The sequence below is a fragment of the Sander lucioperca genome, chromosome 8, assembly GCF_008315115.2.
Source record: "Sander lucioperca isolate FBNREF2018 chromosome 8, SLUC_FBN_1.2, whole genome shotgun sequence".
Lineage (NCBI taxonomy): Eukaryota > Metazoa > Chordata > Actinopteri > Perciformes > Percidae > Sander > Sander lucioperca.
Genome location: NC_050180.1, coordinates 24,453,208 through 24,470,115, shown reverse-complemented (window position 1 = coordinate 24,470,115; position 16,908 = coordinate 24,453,208). Strand labels below are relative to the sequence as shown.

General features: G+C 39.2%; 1 protein-coding gene across 4 annotated transcripts; it reads left to right on the top strand.

The window, feature by feature from the left end:
* Nucleotides 1–376: 376 nt before the first annotated feature.
* LOC116049936 (myc box-dependent-interacting protein 1) lies at nt 377–15,490 on the top strand. Of its 4 annotated transcripts, XM_036004380.1 has the most exons (19): nt 377–717; nt 1,596–1,676; nt 1,952–2,006; nt 2,098–2,192; nt 2,681–2,776; nt 3,006–3,116; nt 3,232–3,324; nt 3,656–3,741; nt 3,919–3,994; nt 4,739–4,803; nt 5,513–5,557; nt 6,649–6,724; nt 7,164–7,286; nt 9,403–9,423; nt 12,199–12,588; nt 13,134–13,190; nt 14,127–14,201; nt 14,308–14,409; nt 14,547–15,490. In XM_036004380.1, exons 1-19 carry the CDS (start codon nt 631–633, stop codon nt 14,646–14,648), a joined length of 1,836 nt encoding a protein of 611 aa, XP_035860273.1. In that variant the 5' UTR covers nt 377–630; the 3' UTR covers nt 14,649–15,490. The 4 variants fall into 4 exon arrangements, with proteins under 4 accessions (XP_035860273.1, XP_035860274.1, XP_035860275.1 ...); XM_036004381.1 differs by lacking the exon at nt 5,513–5,557 and having other exon boundaries at nt 378–717; XM_036004382.1 differs by lacking the exon at nt 12,199–12,588 and having other exon boundaries at nt 378–717.
* The last annotated feature ends 1,418 nt before the right edge of the window (nt 15,491–16,908 follow it).

Below are 16,908 nucleotides of genomic sequence, written 5' to 3'. Positions count from 1 at the left end.
AAGATAGGTCTTTAAAGCGTTAATAGATGCATGCTTTAAAGCAGGCCTGGTCTTGTTTCTTACCAATGTTTTGTTTAGGTTAATTGTGAATGTTTGCTAGGCTCTTTATGATATTGTTTTTATTTATCTATTTATTTAGGCTATGTATTTATTTGAGACATCGATCATTTTAAGACTTGACAGCCTATATATTGAGAATGTCTGAGGCCAATTTTAAATTAAACATTGAGATTACAAAGATCAACAAAGAGCATTTTTCAAAATCGTTGGTGCAGAATTTTATTTTAAAGCAGCACATTGTGTTCATAATGTATCTGTTGATGTGTAGTCTCATATAATGTAGAGATTCCTGTGTGGACGCGCAGCAGCAACTGTGCCTTTAAGAGCATCAGCATCCTCCTCTGTCACGGACGCGCACACAGCAGTTCAACATTTGAGAATACAGCTTAGCTTTCTGCACACACATCCCTTCTAAAGATACATCATTACATCACATAATTGCATTTATCGCCATTATTTCTCCACTGGACCTTGATGAATTTGCCTCAACGATCGCCGTAGCGGTCCATCAGATCGTTATTGCTCTTATTGCCTTCCTTCCCGCATCCAAAGACTGATCTGCGCTACAAGATGGCTGAGTTGAATTTGGGGAAAGGGTTGACCGCAGGAAAAGTGGCCAGCAACGTTCAGAAAAAATTAACGAGAGCCCAAGAAAAGGTAAGAGCTGCTCACGAACGTGTTAATGTATGGGGAATTCTCGTTCAGGCCTACAACGCCGTGAAGCAGCAGTGCCGCATCCTCCACCAAGGCGCAGTGTCGCATCACGACATCATAATAATAAGGGGGCTGTAGGCTATTTGGGGATGGAGATGTCCACTTTAAACACATCGTTCATATAGTCAATGTCATACAGCGGGCACGTGCATATTGCAGTGAGATACGGTAAGCCTACTCATAATTTAGCCCATGACTGATGTGTTTCTGGCATTTTAAACCAATATCTGGGTATCTCAATAAGTGTTATTCACACAAACGGTGACTACAGAAACACTCCATTAAATTTTGCTAGCACTATGATGATAAGTATTACCCATGCTGCAATATGTAGTCTATAGATGGTAGATATGAGGCCTAGTCTATGCGTTCATGCCGTGAATAAATGGCAGGGGGCGCTATTTGTCTATCATTATGCATCATGTACTGTAGGGTTAAAGAGAGACAGGCAGAGAGAAAACAGATAATGGTGACCAATTAAACACAGTGTGCTTTATACATGTGTGAATGCTACTGTATTGACAATATGTATATGCATTTGTATGGAAATAATGTATATAATGCATACATGCATTCATGTAGGATGTGATTATCTCTTATATACGTTGTTTCATAACACTGCAACCCACTCATTTTACCCATGAATGCAAAAAAAAACATATTTGATCTTAAACTTGAAAGCGAGAGGTCAAGACAAGAAGATGTTCACAGGTGCTGTGTCTTTTAGGGAACATATCCCTTCTTCTGTCTTAAAGCTAAACAGAATCAATTGCTAACCTTACCCTTGGTATTGTGACTAATGTTATGTGTTTGGCTGACAGGTTCTTCAGAAGCTTGGCAAAGCCGATGAGACCAAAGATGTTGCTTTTGAGGAGGGAGTGATCAACTTCAACAAACAATATGTGAGTACAGTCCAGTGAATGGCACTATGTCGAATGGTAGAGTCATATTTCTAGAAATCAATAATGCTAGTGACCAATTATTGCATACTTATATAGCTTGCCAGACTTTTTAGTCATGCATGTACCTTCTCCATATATAAACAGAATTTTGCATTAGCTCTAACAGGTTAATTTGCTGAGACTGAAATATGTATTGGCTCAACAGGCTGTGAACGTGTCTCCTCACGCTGGTTCATTTTGTGTTCTAAGCCCCATGTTTTGTGTTTCACCCCTAGACTGAAGGCAGCAAACTGCAAAGGGACCTTCGGGCATACCTGGAGGCAGTAAAAGGTGACACACACAAGCCTGTACAAATTCACACTTGCATGTACCAAGCTAAATCGATCTTCTGCTTATGTAGAATAAATGTGTTTGTCCTCAGCCATGCACGAGTCCTCCAAAAACGTGCAGGCGTGTTTGGCTGACATGTATGAGCCAGAGTGGTACGGCAAGAACGAAGTGGATTCGATTGTGGAGGTCAGAAACCCTTTTTTATGAATGTGTTTAAAATACAGAAATTGCCTGTAAGAGAGGACAAGCTGGTTTCCATATATAGGTCAGAAACCCTTTATAGTATATTAGTTGATTGATTGTGTGTGTGTGTGTGTGTGTGTGTGTGTGTGTGTGTGTGCTTGGCTCCTGATTAGCTTATGCATCGCAGCAGCAATGTTTCCTAGGGAAACGCTTTCCTACTTTTTAAATTACTTTTAGATTAATGAATCTTATGTGACAAAAGTACCACAAGCTATCTGTAAGAAAATGCTGCAATCGGTTAAAAGGGTTTCAGTTTATTCTTAATTTATATACAAGACCACGAGCCAAGACATAGCAACAGAGCTACTGGAATGAACTCAAAAGTGGTGGAGAAATATATCTAAGAATCATAGTTTTACAATTAAACAACTTTTTTTTCTTATCTCTGGTTGTGATTATGTATGGTACTGTTATGTTCATCCATGCTGCAGGACTGTGATGTGCTGTGGACTGACTACCACCAAAAATTGGTCGATCATGCTCTCATCTCCATGGATACTTACCTGGGCCAGTTCCCTGATATCAAGGTAAGCTGTGTCGTCATAAAAACCTGCAGAAACCACAACCAAAAAATAACTAGCATTTAGTGTTCATGCAGTGGCAGCCAGCTCCACATTATACTGTATATGATTGTGCTCTTACTGAATTTTGAATAATCATACACTCCCGAAAAACAAGTTTATGTTTGGAAGATGAAAACAAAGTTTTTCCTTGAAGACGGAGACACTGAATAACACGTTCTCCTTTTTTGTTCAGGCACGTATAGCTAAGAGGGACAGGAAGCTGGTTGATTACGACAGTGCCAGGCACAACTATGCCACCACACACAAGACCAAGAAAAAGGACGGGGGCATTAAAATTACCAAGGTAAAAAAAAAATTAAAAATGTTTTGATACAAAAGTAGTGGCACCCTGATAATGATGTAATTTACATACAAATAAACATTGTGTTTTTTTGTTGTATTCTGACTCTCTCCTCTAGCCCTCCTCTTTGTTGGAGAGGGCCACCCCAGGTTGGGCTCAGGGTATCTTGTCTGCACACAATGTTGCCCAGAGCAGTCTGTCCAGGAACCAGGTACACAATAATCTTCCTGCACTTTGAACTTGTTGCATTTTATCGCTCTCTTTTTCTGCCCGTGTTCCCTATTACTTGCAACTGTTGAATATCTATCAAAGGCAAAATGAAAATGACAACGACAGAACAACTGTAGACAAACCATCTCAAAGCATAAGCATAAGTGTCAGGGAATGTTAAGCACACATACAAAACATACCCCAATGCATTGTGCCAATGTGTGTGTGTCTGTGTGTGTATGTGTGTGTGTGTGTGTGTGTGTGTGTATGTGTGTGTGTGTGTGTGTGTATGTGTGTGTGTGTGTGTGTGTGTGTGTGTGTGTGTGTTTCAGGCTGAGGAAGAGTTGGAGAGAGCCCAGAAGGTGTTTGAGGAGATTAATATTGACTTGCAAGAAGAGTTGCCTTCCCTCTGGAACAGGTGTGTATGTGTGTGAGTGTCTGTGGAAACTGATTTTCCTGTTGATGGATGGATGCTGTAATTACATTTCACTTACATCTGTGCTACATTGCTTGTGCTTACAGGATGCTAAATTAAGTCAGGCCAGTAATGCAATCAATACTGTCTCTCTCGCTCTCTCTTCTCTGCCCTTTCTAGTCGTGTTGGATTTTATGTCAGCACCTTCCAGAGTTTGGCTGGTTTTGAGGAGAAGTTTCACAAGGAAATTGGCCGGGTAAGTCTTGTGTATGAACCTCTGATAGTGCTGAATTTAGATAAAGACCAGACAAAACAAATTGACACAGTGTAAAAGATAACAGTTGATGGTAAATGTCAACAGTGCCAGTTTAGACTACATCAGCAATTAAATCTAATAAAATGTCTTGCTGCTGTCCGGAAAGTTCTTTTTTTTCTGTAAAAATACAGTAGGACTAGGGTTGGGTATCGTTTGGATTTTTACGATTCCGATGCCGAACCGGTACTTTTAAAACGATTCCGATTCCTAAAGCGATTCTTGAAAAACTGAAAAATGACATCAAAGAAAGGCTCTTTTATAGAGTTTTTTTAAAATTGAAAATGATTTAAATTTAACAATATATTAACATTTTAAAGTACTTAAATATATAATAAGTAAACCTAACAGTCACCTAACACACAACTACAATACGTCTGTTTCGGAGCGACAGAGGGAAAATATTTCAGTCGACAGATTAAATGGAACCGAAATGAGGAACTGAAATTTGCGTTCTAATCCAGTCCGATTCCTACTGGTTGCGTAGGAATCCATCCAGAATTCCATAGTGGAACCGGGTTTCGGTACCCAACCCTAAGACAGTTTTACTGTCTGAGTTTGAGAGTTGTAAATACTGTCTATCTGAATTTGGACATGATGATGCAAACAAGCTGTAGGATGATGATGATGTAATGCTGTTGTTGTTAGGTATACATATCTAACACCCTATCTTCCCCCCCTCTGTAGTTGGATCAGGATTTGTATGACACCTTGGAAAAATTGGAAAGAACAGACATCCACCAAGCAAGCAGGTTAGTTTCATTGCATATTCTTTAAACATTGCAGATGTTGATTCTAAAACGATTCACGAAATTAAGAATAAAGATATCTTTTCATCAAATAAGTTTCTATAGGTTAATAGATTTCTATGAAATCTATTAATATAAGCAACATAGATAAACACCGACAGACGACAGTGATGCTATTTAGTAATCAAAAGTATTTTGTTAATATTCCACTCAGGTGAAAACCCAGTAACCTCAGGTTTTCGCGTTTCTAAAGAAATCCTGTAGTCTACTTGAAAACATCTGTTTGTGTGAGATCCCGGAAATTGTTGAGTGCTGAGCCTCATCAATCAATCACTGTGGTTGGTCATCTTAACCAGCAAAGAAAATACTTGCTATGTTGTATTTCTATGGCTCCTTCTAGACTTGGTCAAATATAAATCTTTTCAGAAATGTGTGCACATTTTTGAACCTCTTGAGAACACATAATTTATCGTGCTTGATGAATGTAGTGAGCAACATCAGAAGTTAAAATCGCAGTAAATTAAGAGGTAAGGTTATTTTTAACAAACTCATTTATTTTCCCCATAGGTTTACTGTAAGCCAAGTGGGGAAACTTACAAAATATGAAACTCCTGGATTAAAACACTAGTTATCAAAATTATTTTAAGCTACAGCAATAGACAAACTAAATGGCATGCATTAACCTGGAGCCACCCCTGAACCCCCCTTTCAGAAAGACAGGTACCAGCGGCGCCTCATCGTCAGGAACAAATAGGAGGTAACCGGCAGCAACTGTGGTAACCATGGTGACACAACTCTTGTCTGTCCGTCCAACTGACCTGTCTGTCCAGCTGTCTGTCTGTCAGTCAGTCTGCAGGCTTGATAGAGTTGAGGGGAGAACTAGTGCTTGGTTGTGAATTCACAGACACTGATGAGAGAGCTATGCTCCCAGAGTTGCAGATATATAAGAGTTGAGCAAACCTGCAAGTTGAATGCTCCACCAGGCAAGACTGTTACGTAACAATACAACCCAAAACGCAAGATACGTAGTGGAGTAATGTACATGTACATGATGAATCCACTAGGGGGGCCACAAAATGAGTTGCTTGTCCCTGATTAACCCCTTTTTATTCCCCTTATCTGTGTAATGTGTACAGTTTTTCTACAGTAGCTTCTCAGTTTCTGTGTGATAATTTGACTAAACATATTCATTTAGAGATATGCGTAGAAGCACAAAACTGAAATGATAAAGGTCTTCTAACTAGATCAAGCCAAGGCTTCAAGATCAGGTAAGCAGGATTCACCTTAGGGCCCTTATCATGTCAGTACATTGCTTTAGTCCTGCATATTCCCAAACAAGGTTACAATTACAGTGTACTAACAAAATACACCTAGAGCTTTTGGTGTTAATAAATAAAAGTTGCCCTCTGGAGGCCCCACTTGTCCACTTTGAGTCTTGGTAACATAGTGCTTGAATTTTCAAATAGTTACTTCTTTCTGCCATTTGAAGCCACCAATGTACAAAATTGCCTGGTCCAGCAATAAATTGCAGGTTTTCCAAACCTTAAATATCTACAGATCTAGGGCTGCTTTTTGTCAACAGTGAGTGCCTCTATTACTGCTCGCTTGTGAGGCTCCCTCTTCTTGCATGACAGCACTTGCAACAACAACAACAACAACAACAACAACTTATGCTTGGACTGTAGAGCATGCATTTTAACTTTTTAAGTTGTGTTAGCTGTACTTTTTAACCTTTAACCTTTTTTTTAACCCATTTGCCATCCTTGTTACTTTCTCTGTAATATGTCTGTATTCTCTCTCTCTCTCTCTCTCTCTCTCTCTCTCTCTCTCTCTCTCTCATTCACTCAGTGCGGTTGGAAAAGAAGCATCTAACCACACTCTCAGGCCAGGAGGACCACCGCCAATCCCTAAATCTCCATCCAAGGTAAACACACACGCTATCACACACTGAGACCGTCTCTTTGTTCAGAGTCGTGTCTGAATAATGTCTCTACACAGGTGTGACTAATAACAATCATGCTGCTGCATTTCATGTAGGAGCCATCATTAATGTAATCGGTTATCTGTGCTGAGATAAATAGGTTCATTTTGTCATCTGAGTTTAAGTTGTACAATTTTCTTCCCAACATTTTTTAATCTAACTCTTAATTATTAAATATATTAATATATTAATAAATATATATATATATATATATATATATATATATATATATTTATTATTATTATTTTTTTTAAACATTGAAATAAATGCATTAAATTCAGTTTTGTAAAATGCAGACTGAAAACACAATGCTTATTAATCGAACCTTGGCTTAATATTTACTTGTAGCACAACTTTATTATTGTTTCTTTTACCGTTCTAGCTAAGGCCTGCAGTGCCTCCTCCACCCAAGGTGACCCCATCTAAGGAGTTGAAAACAGAGAACATCGTCAGCCTGTTTGATGCTGCAGCTACTCCTGATATCAGCGTCACCTCCCCTACAGAGGTTAGTGAGCAGCTGCTGTCGACAAACAGCCATAGCCCTTTAACTTCCAACTCTCCTGCGCAGGTCGGAGCCCTGTGTGTTCCTTTATCTGGCCTGTCCCCTCCTCCTCCTTCTCCTATTCTATTCTAGTCTATTCATGTCTACTCTTGTCTATCCTGCTTTGCTGTCTCTTCTGTCCTGTTCCTTGACCCTCTATTGCGCCCTGTTAGCCAATGAGAGCTCCTATTCCTGTTGTTATCAGTTTGACAGTCCTGCAGCGAGCAGCCTGTTGGACATGGACCTGGACTCTTTCAGTGTAACAACCAAAGCCTCTACGGTCACACAGGTGGATGATTCATGGCATGAACATATAGGTCGTAGAGAGACCCTCCACTGCAAGAAATGCCAAACTTCACAAGAGATTTTTTATTTTATTCATGTATTAAATTAAGTTCATGATATCTAAGTCCAAGAGAACTTTGCCATCTATTTATTATGCTTAAGGGAACAACAATATTTCCGGTTGCCAGTGCAGTTGTTTGACTTTAAATATATTGAAACATGCTTGTCTGGATACACAATACAATCACTTGATAAGGATGGCATAGTTTGAGGTGTTACCTGCTTCTTTCCAATTTACCAAACAAGAGGAAGATGATGGCATGATGATCCGTAGACTCCTGCTTTTAGTGACCACTTCTTCCTGCTGCAGCACTATCCACAGATCACTCATGGCAGTACTGTAGACTAAAGCCCTGCTCTGCTCTTACTTCCTTCTCTTCAGAACTCTACAGCAGAATATAGTTTTAGATACTGGAATGAAATGAGTTGTACTTACTTTATCTGAGCGTAAAACTGAGCAATCTAAAGTTGCTCATATTGCTTGGAAGGTGGGATAAAATAAGTACACCTCACGCTATTTCATTCAAAATATATTCAGCTGTTGTTTGATCCAGGTCTGCTACTCAGCTTCAATACAGCATTCTTATACACTAATGAATGATGGCATGAAGCCTTCTGTATACCTTGACCCAGTTAGTAGGTACCAGAGTGAGGTAAACTGGCCCTATTATGACAGAACATGTAGGAAAAAGATCACATAGTTTAGTTTAGTTTATTAGGATCCACATTAGCTACAGCAGGGCTGTCTTCCTGGGGTCCGACACATATTCAGAATAACACAATACAGTACATAGCAACAGAGAACATTAAAAGCAACATTAAAAGAAACAAAAGATATTAAAATAAAAAGATAAATAATGACAATGCTATCATTAACAACCTTAACTGAAAGGTTATAGTCCTGCCAACAAAATGTTTTGATCCCTTTTAGTTATAGTCCCAAACATAAATCCAACTCAAAACCATACACATACATCAACAATCACAGCCTTCTGTCCTTGCCATTACGTTTTCCCACACATCAACCAATCAATCTCAGCTAGTTGATTATTTTAATACTTTATTTTATATTTTAATATTTTGCTTGTTTAGATCACCTGTAGATCACTCTGTATTCTTTAGACAATCTATGGCATTACAACACTAACGTAAAGTAACACAATCATTAAAATCCCCAAACTTTACACGTGTGATTTCAAAACTCATCATCATGTTCATGGTCATAGGCTTGAGAATTACAACACTGTCAGTAATGGCATCCATTGTTACAGTAATGTAATTGTTTACAGACTCAGTTCATAACAGAAATTCTTAAAATTCTGTTATGTACAAAATTCCTGTTTCTTTTCAGAAAACAGAATGAATCTGCGCTGTGTGATTTAAAATACCTACTTTGACTTTGCATATTTTCTGAACTACACCTTTGTAAACTATGAATCTAATGGCTGCAAGGAATGATTTGTACTGTAATTTGCATTAAGTTAAAGGATGCACTCACAGGAACAAACCTGCAGAGAATAAACTCACCACTCTGCAGCTCAATAACATCATTTAGCACTTCAGACTTTACCTGGTTGTGCCTGTACTCTTGTTCTGCTGGAGATCTACTGCTATGGGCTTGTATGTTTAGAGCATGAAACCTGCACCGGAAATGTATTATTAAATGCAACGGAAAAGAGCTTTGTAAAGAGCTTAGTTCTGTCTTCTCATGCTATTCTTCCTCTACTTTTCACAGATGGCAAACTGGGACTCATGGGTAAGCATATCATCCTCACCATAAAACATGTTTTAAACATTCAAACATATATACTGTAATTACCAATATGATCATCATCTTCATCAGCATATTCTTATTTCTTATTGTGTTCATAGTTACCATCAACTCATTTTTCAATTCTTACATTTACTACAAAATAGTCATTATACAAGCCCCACTCTCAATATCCTTGTTGCAGGACATGTTGGGTACTTCTATAATGGCTTTTACTGTAGATAAAAAAAAACAGTTCCATAAATGGATCTCTTTCATTTTTCTGTCCCAAATATGTTTGTGCGTTGTCTTTGTGTCTGCAGTGCTTGATGTGACACTGAAGAGATTGTTGTACAGCACAAATTGAACTTGGGAATGAGCGTGGGTCAATTCAGTTTCAAACTGACATTTTACACTATAATATAGTTTATTGAATCAATATAAATGGTGTTTGATGTGCAATCCTCTAGCCGTCACTTTCTCTTCTACAGTAAAGTTGCGGGATGCACAGTATATTGATGATAAACAGCATACTGTAGACCTAAAACCTATAAAGGATTGATCGTAAGACACCCACCACATTCATAGAAAATTACAAACTTAAATGAGTTATGAGATTCAAATCCCATCTTTGTGAAATGATTTGTAACTGAATCAACCTTTCTTTCTGTTTTCCCTTTTATCCCTGTATGTTCACATGTTACACTGACAGAACATGTAGCCTTTACATGCTCCATGTGACACACAGGGAACAGTTTTGTTCTGCAAGTTGAGTGAAGTTGCTCTTGTTTTCAGTGGATTGTTTCATGGAAATAAACGAACAAGCTGGTCTGCAACTTCACAAAGCCTTGCTTGCAACTTGGCATTCTGACCATTAACTAACCTTTTTGTTCATCCCTATCACTGTAAGAGAGATGTGTCTCAACAATCATACAGTTCTGCTGTATTGTAGCTTGAGGCAAAGTAGTTATTGCTCAGAAAGGAAACACTTCTTCTCTTACAAAGCTTCCTTCCTCTTTCTCCATCTGAACATAGCCGTGGGAATATAAACCGTGCTTGCAAACTACATGCAGAAGATCCAACATCTATTTTCTGATGGGAAAAGGCTGACAGTTTTTGCGTTTCTGCCTTCTGCTGCCACACTTCCTTATCTTCATCTGTCGTTTAATTTGCAAATCCAAACCTTCTCTGTAAAGGTCTATCCTTCTACATCTATCTTCTTGGGTCTGATGATAATGCTAATGATAATGATGATGATGATGATGATGATGATGGTGATGGTGATGATGACCTACTGCTGAACTCCTCCCATCGAGGTCCATGGCATCTTTCATGGCCCCGTTTCTGCTAATATGTTGCAAAACTGTTCCATTGTCCCTTAAATATTACAAATAAGTTTAATCTAAATAATGTTTGATGGCAACTCCCCCAACCCTCATCCATGGTTAAATCCCTTAAAAGGCCATTCTTGTGGTTTAGCAGGTTTTAGCCCTTTTACTAATGAGGCATTATTTTTGCATCACAGGCACAGTGGTGCTTTGAGTAAAATGCTAACACCATGCAAACATGCTGACAAGGACAATGCTAACATGCTGATGATGAGCAGGGTTATGTTTATCATGTTCACTGTCTTGGTTAAGTGTATTATCATACTAATATTTGCTAATTAGCACTAAATACAAACTGCAGTTGAGGCTGATGGGAATATAATTTAGCATAAGTCATAAACCAAAATCCAAATGATAAGGGACAATCTAGTTGTTTCACATTTTACTCTAAGACAAAATTGTAAACCTAGTGGCACCAGAGGAAAAATCAGGGGATCTGCAAAAACAGATACAGGGAACACAATGTTTAGTTAATGGGCTAAAGCATGCAAAATCACCTGGTATGGTCCTTTAATGTTTGAACTCCTTTAAAGCTGAATAGCGGAACTTTTCTCTCCCCCTTCTGACAGTGAGAGTAATTACACAAACGCTGTTGACGTGCTTAAGAAAAGCATCTGTTCATAATAACACCACGTCGCTGTGGTCTCTCACCCCTACCTGCCTGTCAAGATTTTGGGAAAACACAGGTAGACTGACATGCTGTGTAACCAATCAGAGAGCCAGAATAAGCTGCTGCTTTGTGAAGTACTGTAGGTGAGTGAGCAAGGTTGGTTGACGGCACTTTGTGTACTGCTTATGGAACTCTGATGTAACCACGTTGTTGTAGAGTTAATAAACTACTCATTCTGAGTACAAATAAGCTGTATTGGCATACTTACGATGCACCATGTCACCAACGAAATCAGAAAAATACACAGAGCTTTCCCTGGCGTTCATAGGTCTAATCCGCATTGTGTGAACTCATTTGGCAAGGTCTGGGTGTAACAGACGATCATTTATATGTAAAAGTTCCGCACACTCGTTTTAATTTTTGAATACCATTCTGATAATACAACCCTTATGCACCCCGTGAGTGCCAAACTAATATCTTTATCAATTTCCTAATCGCTTGTCCCTCAAAAATATTTTTTACATTGTTCTTAGCCCACTGTGTTCTTCATACTTTGGCCATGCCCCCACACGCCCTGCAAAGATTCTTCTTTTGTCCTGGTCCTGCTAATTTCCAAGCATTTTGCCAATTGAGATGCTGAATCTGGCCTCAAATATCCCTTATACCTTACCTCTTTGTCCCTTAAAATTTCCTCAACTATTAAACCCCTAATAATACCCATAAAGTAAATTTCTTTTTTTTTTTTTACTTCTGACTCCTTGAAACCTGACCCTTGCCCCTCAGCATGAGGATATTGGTGCCCAGGAAGAGCACACCAAGCAGCACTATGACCCTTTGGCTGCTGCTGCAGATGCCTGGGGGGATGATGGTACGCAGCCTATCCGCTATGACCCCATAGCAGCCGCCGCAGAGGGCTGGGGGGATGACGGAACTCGACCAGTTCGCTATGACCCTGTGGGTCTGGCTCAGCAGGCAGAGGGGGATGATGAGAGCCAGCAGGCTCATTACAATCCCGTGGCTGAAGCCCAGGAGGACTGGGGTGATGAGCGGGGCCAGCCGGTCACAGAAGTGCCCGCCCCAGAGGATGAAACACCTGCAGCTGAGACTCCAGCTGATGTCACTGAGGACGAAACCACACCAGCTGCTGCTACGTTGGATGATGAAGAGGGTCAGGTAACCAAGGAGAGAAAAAATGGAGAGATGCATCTGGACGAAAATGGTGGATGCATCGATTTTTGAGGAGGAGGTTTGAGCATGCAGTACTGGACAGAAACAGATGATAGAGAGATAAATTGTGAATGGAAGGTCGAGATATGGAGAAATCTTAAGATGGAAATATTTAGGATGCATCTGCACCAACAGCATGGATGCATCAACTGTGCAACAGAGGGCAAGTTAGAAATTAATTGCTGAGGGAATATGAAGAGTATAAACACCTGCTTCTCAATACACTTAACTAATCCCAGTCACTGCTAATCAAAAATCCACGCATATAGTATGCTGTGCAAAACCTGTGCATTAGAATCCAAGCTTAGCGTCTATTCCACATACTTGCTTATATTAGCTATAACTTTGCTGTTTAGGCTGGGCAGCTTGTCTTTTTGTCTGTCTTTGTCTTGTTTGTCTGTTCTTCTTTCTTTCATTCTTTCCCCCTCCTTATTTCAATCTTTCATATGTCTCATTCTCTAATCTCTTTTTGTTATTCTCTCTGCTCCCAGGGTGAGTCTGCAGCAGCAGCTGCTGCAGCACCAGAGGAGGAAGCACCGACAGAGGAGGTTCGTGAAAGAGGAACTACTATAACATGCAATAACTGTTATGTGCTTTATACATTTTTTTAATTTTTTAATGCGCTTTTCATTGCAAAATTACAGATATCAATATAATGATGTCATATTGTAACATTGTTCTTTGAAGAGCTTACACCACCCCTAAATATTTGTTATGTATATGTATATATGTTTTAGGTGACTATATTGCATCATGCTTCTTCTCATTTACTAGAAGAAAATCACATCATTTTTGTCTATATGTCAGAAAAACATTTTTCCTTAACATGCTTGAAATTACATTTCATTTAATCAAAAACATATAAATTACTTAAAGCTTTAGTGCGTAACTTTTTAATATTATTGAACATCCATTACATTTAAGCCATTGCCAAATGTGTTCCTACAAAGCTAATTAAGACTTTCAGCGCCACACAACTCTCTGTATTTCTCAGTATGGCTATGTTCAGAAGATTGTGTCGTCCGGTGACATTCCCACGCAGAAGCTGGAGTGAAGATAATGACCTCATGTGAAGAGTCCATCATGTTTTATTAATCCTCTGTGTCCTCTTGGCTACTAGCAACTGCGCGGAGGAGGGGTGGGGGCGCGTGCGCAATCATGGAAGGCTGTATAATGTGGATGCGCCAACAATGTTGTTGTCATTACTTAGAATTCCTCATGGGGGCGACAGAAACTACGCACTATAGCTTTAACATTGTTTCCAGTACTGAAACTGGACTTTAAGCATTTTCTAAAAGCAAGTATCCTTTATTGTCTAGTTTCAGGTTACAGACACTCTTATAGAAAATTCTGCTGGCAGATTTTTGTTAAATCATGTTTTGGAGAAAAGAAGGCATCCACGGCTTAATTATGGCTCTTTAAAAGATGAACACGTTTTTCAATGTGCACTACATGTCAGTAAATAGAACATCTGTTTTTTCTAGACACCAGAAGTAGCAGCAGAATCAACAGAAGTAGCATCAGAGCCTGAAGAAATGCCACCTGGCTTCTTGTTTAAGGTAAAACCAAATACAGTCTCTATAGTGCTGAGCATCTACTTAACCCAAATATACATTGTGTATACATATGGAGATCATTCATGTTTTTTTCATTTATGTGATATAGCTCCAGGTGATGCATGATTATGCTGCCAACGACACAGACGAACTGGAGATGAAGACTGGTGATGTGGTGCTGGTAATCCCCTTTGACAACCCTGAAGAACAGGTACACACACACACACACACACACACACAAACACACACACACACACACACACACACACACACACACACACAGGTATTTACTGTGGTGTCACAGTGACAGTGAGGTGAATGTCTTTATTTGCATGTCTGTGTTTTTAGGATGATGGCTGGCTGATGGGAATGAAGCAGGACGACTGGCGGCAGAACAAAGGAAATGCCCTTAAAGGAGTATTCCCTGAAAATTTTACCCAGAGGCTGTGAAAGAGGAGGACAGGACGTCATTCCAGCTTCCTTCTTCATGTCTCTCTTCCTCTTGCCTCAATCCTTCCTTTCCTCTCTTGCCCTGATACGGTATCTTTACTAGGACTTTGGCCATAGAAGCAGAGCTGTCACAGCCGTGGTTGAAATCCTGCATTTCTAAGGTCTGCTACACTGTGCTAAAAGTGGATCTTGGCATTTCTTTGGATTTCTGCCAACATTTACAATTACAGATGTAGCCATTTCACAGGTCCCACTCTTTGCTGTCTTGCTGCACTATTGTTGCTACTCCATATCGGAGGAATTGATTACAGAATCCTGATCATACAGGATCGATGCAGGGATGGGTGCCTCTGCAGTGGCTGCTGCTGCAATTGCATTATGTTTTATTCCTAACCATGTGTCATCATAAACTCTCCAAGGCATATTCCACCATCATAACAGAGAAAATGTATTTTGAGACGTGCTTTTATTCATCTGATACTGAGAGATTGAGAACAGTATAAAATTATTAAGACAATGCCAACTGTAGCAAATTATCCCTTACACACATATAAGCCCTGAAATGTGTGTGTGTGTGTGTGTGTGTGTGTGTGTGTGTGTGTGTGTGTGTGTGTGTGTGTGTGTGTGTGTGTGTGTGTGTGTGTGTGTTTGTTTATAAAGGATGGGGTGTAATTACTAAAGCCAGACTGATAGGAAGGTAAATGTAAACTTAGTAAAGTCCTCACTATGTTTGAAACATTCACCCAGCAGAGTAACACATTGGAAAATAGAACAAATTCTTAGCTGGTAATTTCACTCCAGTCAAATGCAAAATACCTTTGAATACATAAGGTGCAGAATCAGCATGTAACCAGCCCATAAACACATGAACAGTGAGGATATATATGTAAATATATATATATATATATATATATAGCAATTTCACCAACAACTGGGCTTGAATTAAGCCACTCACTAATGCTGCTGAGGCAGATCTCCATCTTCTCTTGTACAAGTGGGTTGTTAAAACAAATGTTTATTTTTGGCAGTAGTCTGTTTTAGCCACGTGTAGCCATCAAGTGTCATTTATTTTTTTAGGCATGCATGTTTCCTCACCTGTGGTGGTTGGCTGCCATTCTGACCATATATAAGTGGAGGTGGAGCATAGCAGGGGGTGTATCAGTAAAGATTAAGCATTGCGGTTTCGGTGCCAGTATTTGTTATTTACTGATCCAGTAAATCTTATTAGTTCTGGGTTTGTGCTGACCCAATGCCTGTTGGACACATTCAGCCCATCTTTTATTCCTACTTTGATTGTGTACTTGTGAAACATTGAAACATGCGCCCCTGGTTGTCGTATTAGTTTAGATTAAATGGTAGTACAGTATGAGTAGTATGAACCTGTTCCAAAATCCAAATAAATGCATATGCATTTAACTGGTCATCTGACACCAACCTAGTTAAAGACAGCAGGAATTCAATATAAAATTAAATCCAAACAGAGATACTGATCCCAGAGTCCTATAGAGTAGAAAAACACAATGTTTTCATCTTTGTCAGTCAGGTTCTGGTTGTTGTTTGAGTTTGTGTGAAGTTGTGTGAAGTGGGCATGTAAAAAAAATATTTTGAAGTGACTTTTTTCACAGGGGATTCCAAATATGCATTAGCCAGGCTAGTTAAAAAGCTAGCTACCAAACTACAACAATGAGACGCTGCTACTGGTAGTATAATAGTTAGGCAGATTTGGTTACACCTCAATGCTAATCAAATATATAATAACTGAGCCAGCCTCATTCGTTTTTTGAAAAATGTGCCGAAAACAATTCCTTCCGTTTGCATAGAGACAACTCAAATGCAGATGATTCAGATTATGCACCAGAGCAACTTCTTTTATTTTTGTATGCTGCCAAGCAATGACTACATATAGCCTAATGTAACTATGTCAACATAATTGCCAACTTACTGTAGGATGTTATGGAGTGTTTTGTACTTCTGTCAGGTTTACTGCTCTCAACATAGCCGCTTACTGTAGGTAGTTAATTTATCTCATTTATTCAGTCACTGACTCAGAAGAGATACACATTTCTCATGATGTTATTAACATGTAATAATTGTGCGAGAAAATGGTTGTGTGCGATTGTATGTGTGTGTGTTTACGGGTTGTTTGGAAGCATCAATTATTTATCTATAGGCTATTGTTATTGGACGATATCACCACCACCTACCAGGGGATGAGGTTGTTCGTTTTACAGGAAGTTTTTTTCTGACTGGACAAAGACAA

Coding starts and splice junctions, on each gene's coding strand:
- LOC116049936 (XM_036004380.1), top strand. CDS start 631: ATGGCTGAGTTGAATTTGGGGAAAGGGTTGACCGCAGGAAAAGTGGCC. Junction 2,777..3,005: donor GCCAGTTCCCTGATATCAAG/GTAAGCTGTGTC, acceptor TTTTTTGTTCAG/GCACGTATAGCTAAGAGGGA. Junction 12,589..13,133: donor TGGATGATGAAGAGGGTCAG/GTAACCAAGGAG, acceptor CTCTGCTCCCAG/GGTGAGTCTGCAGCAGCAGC.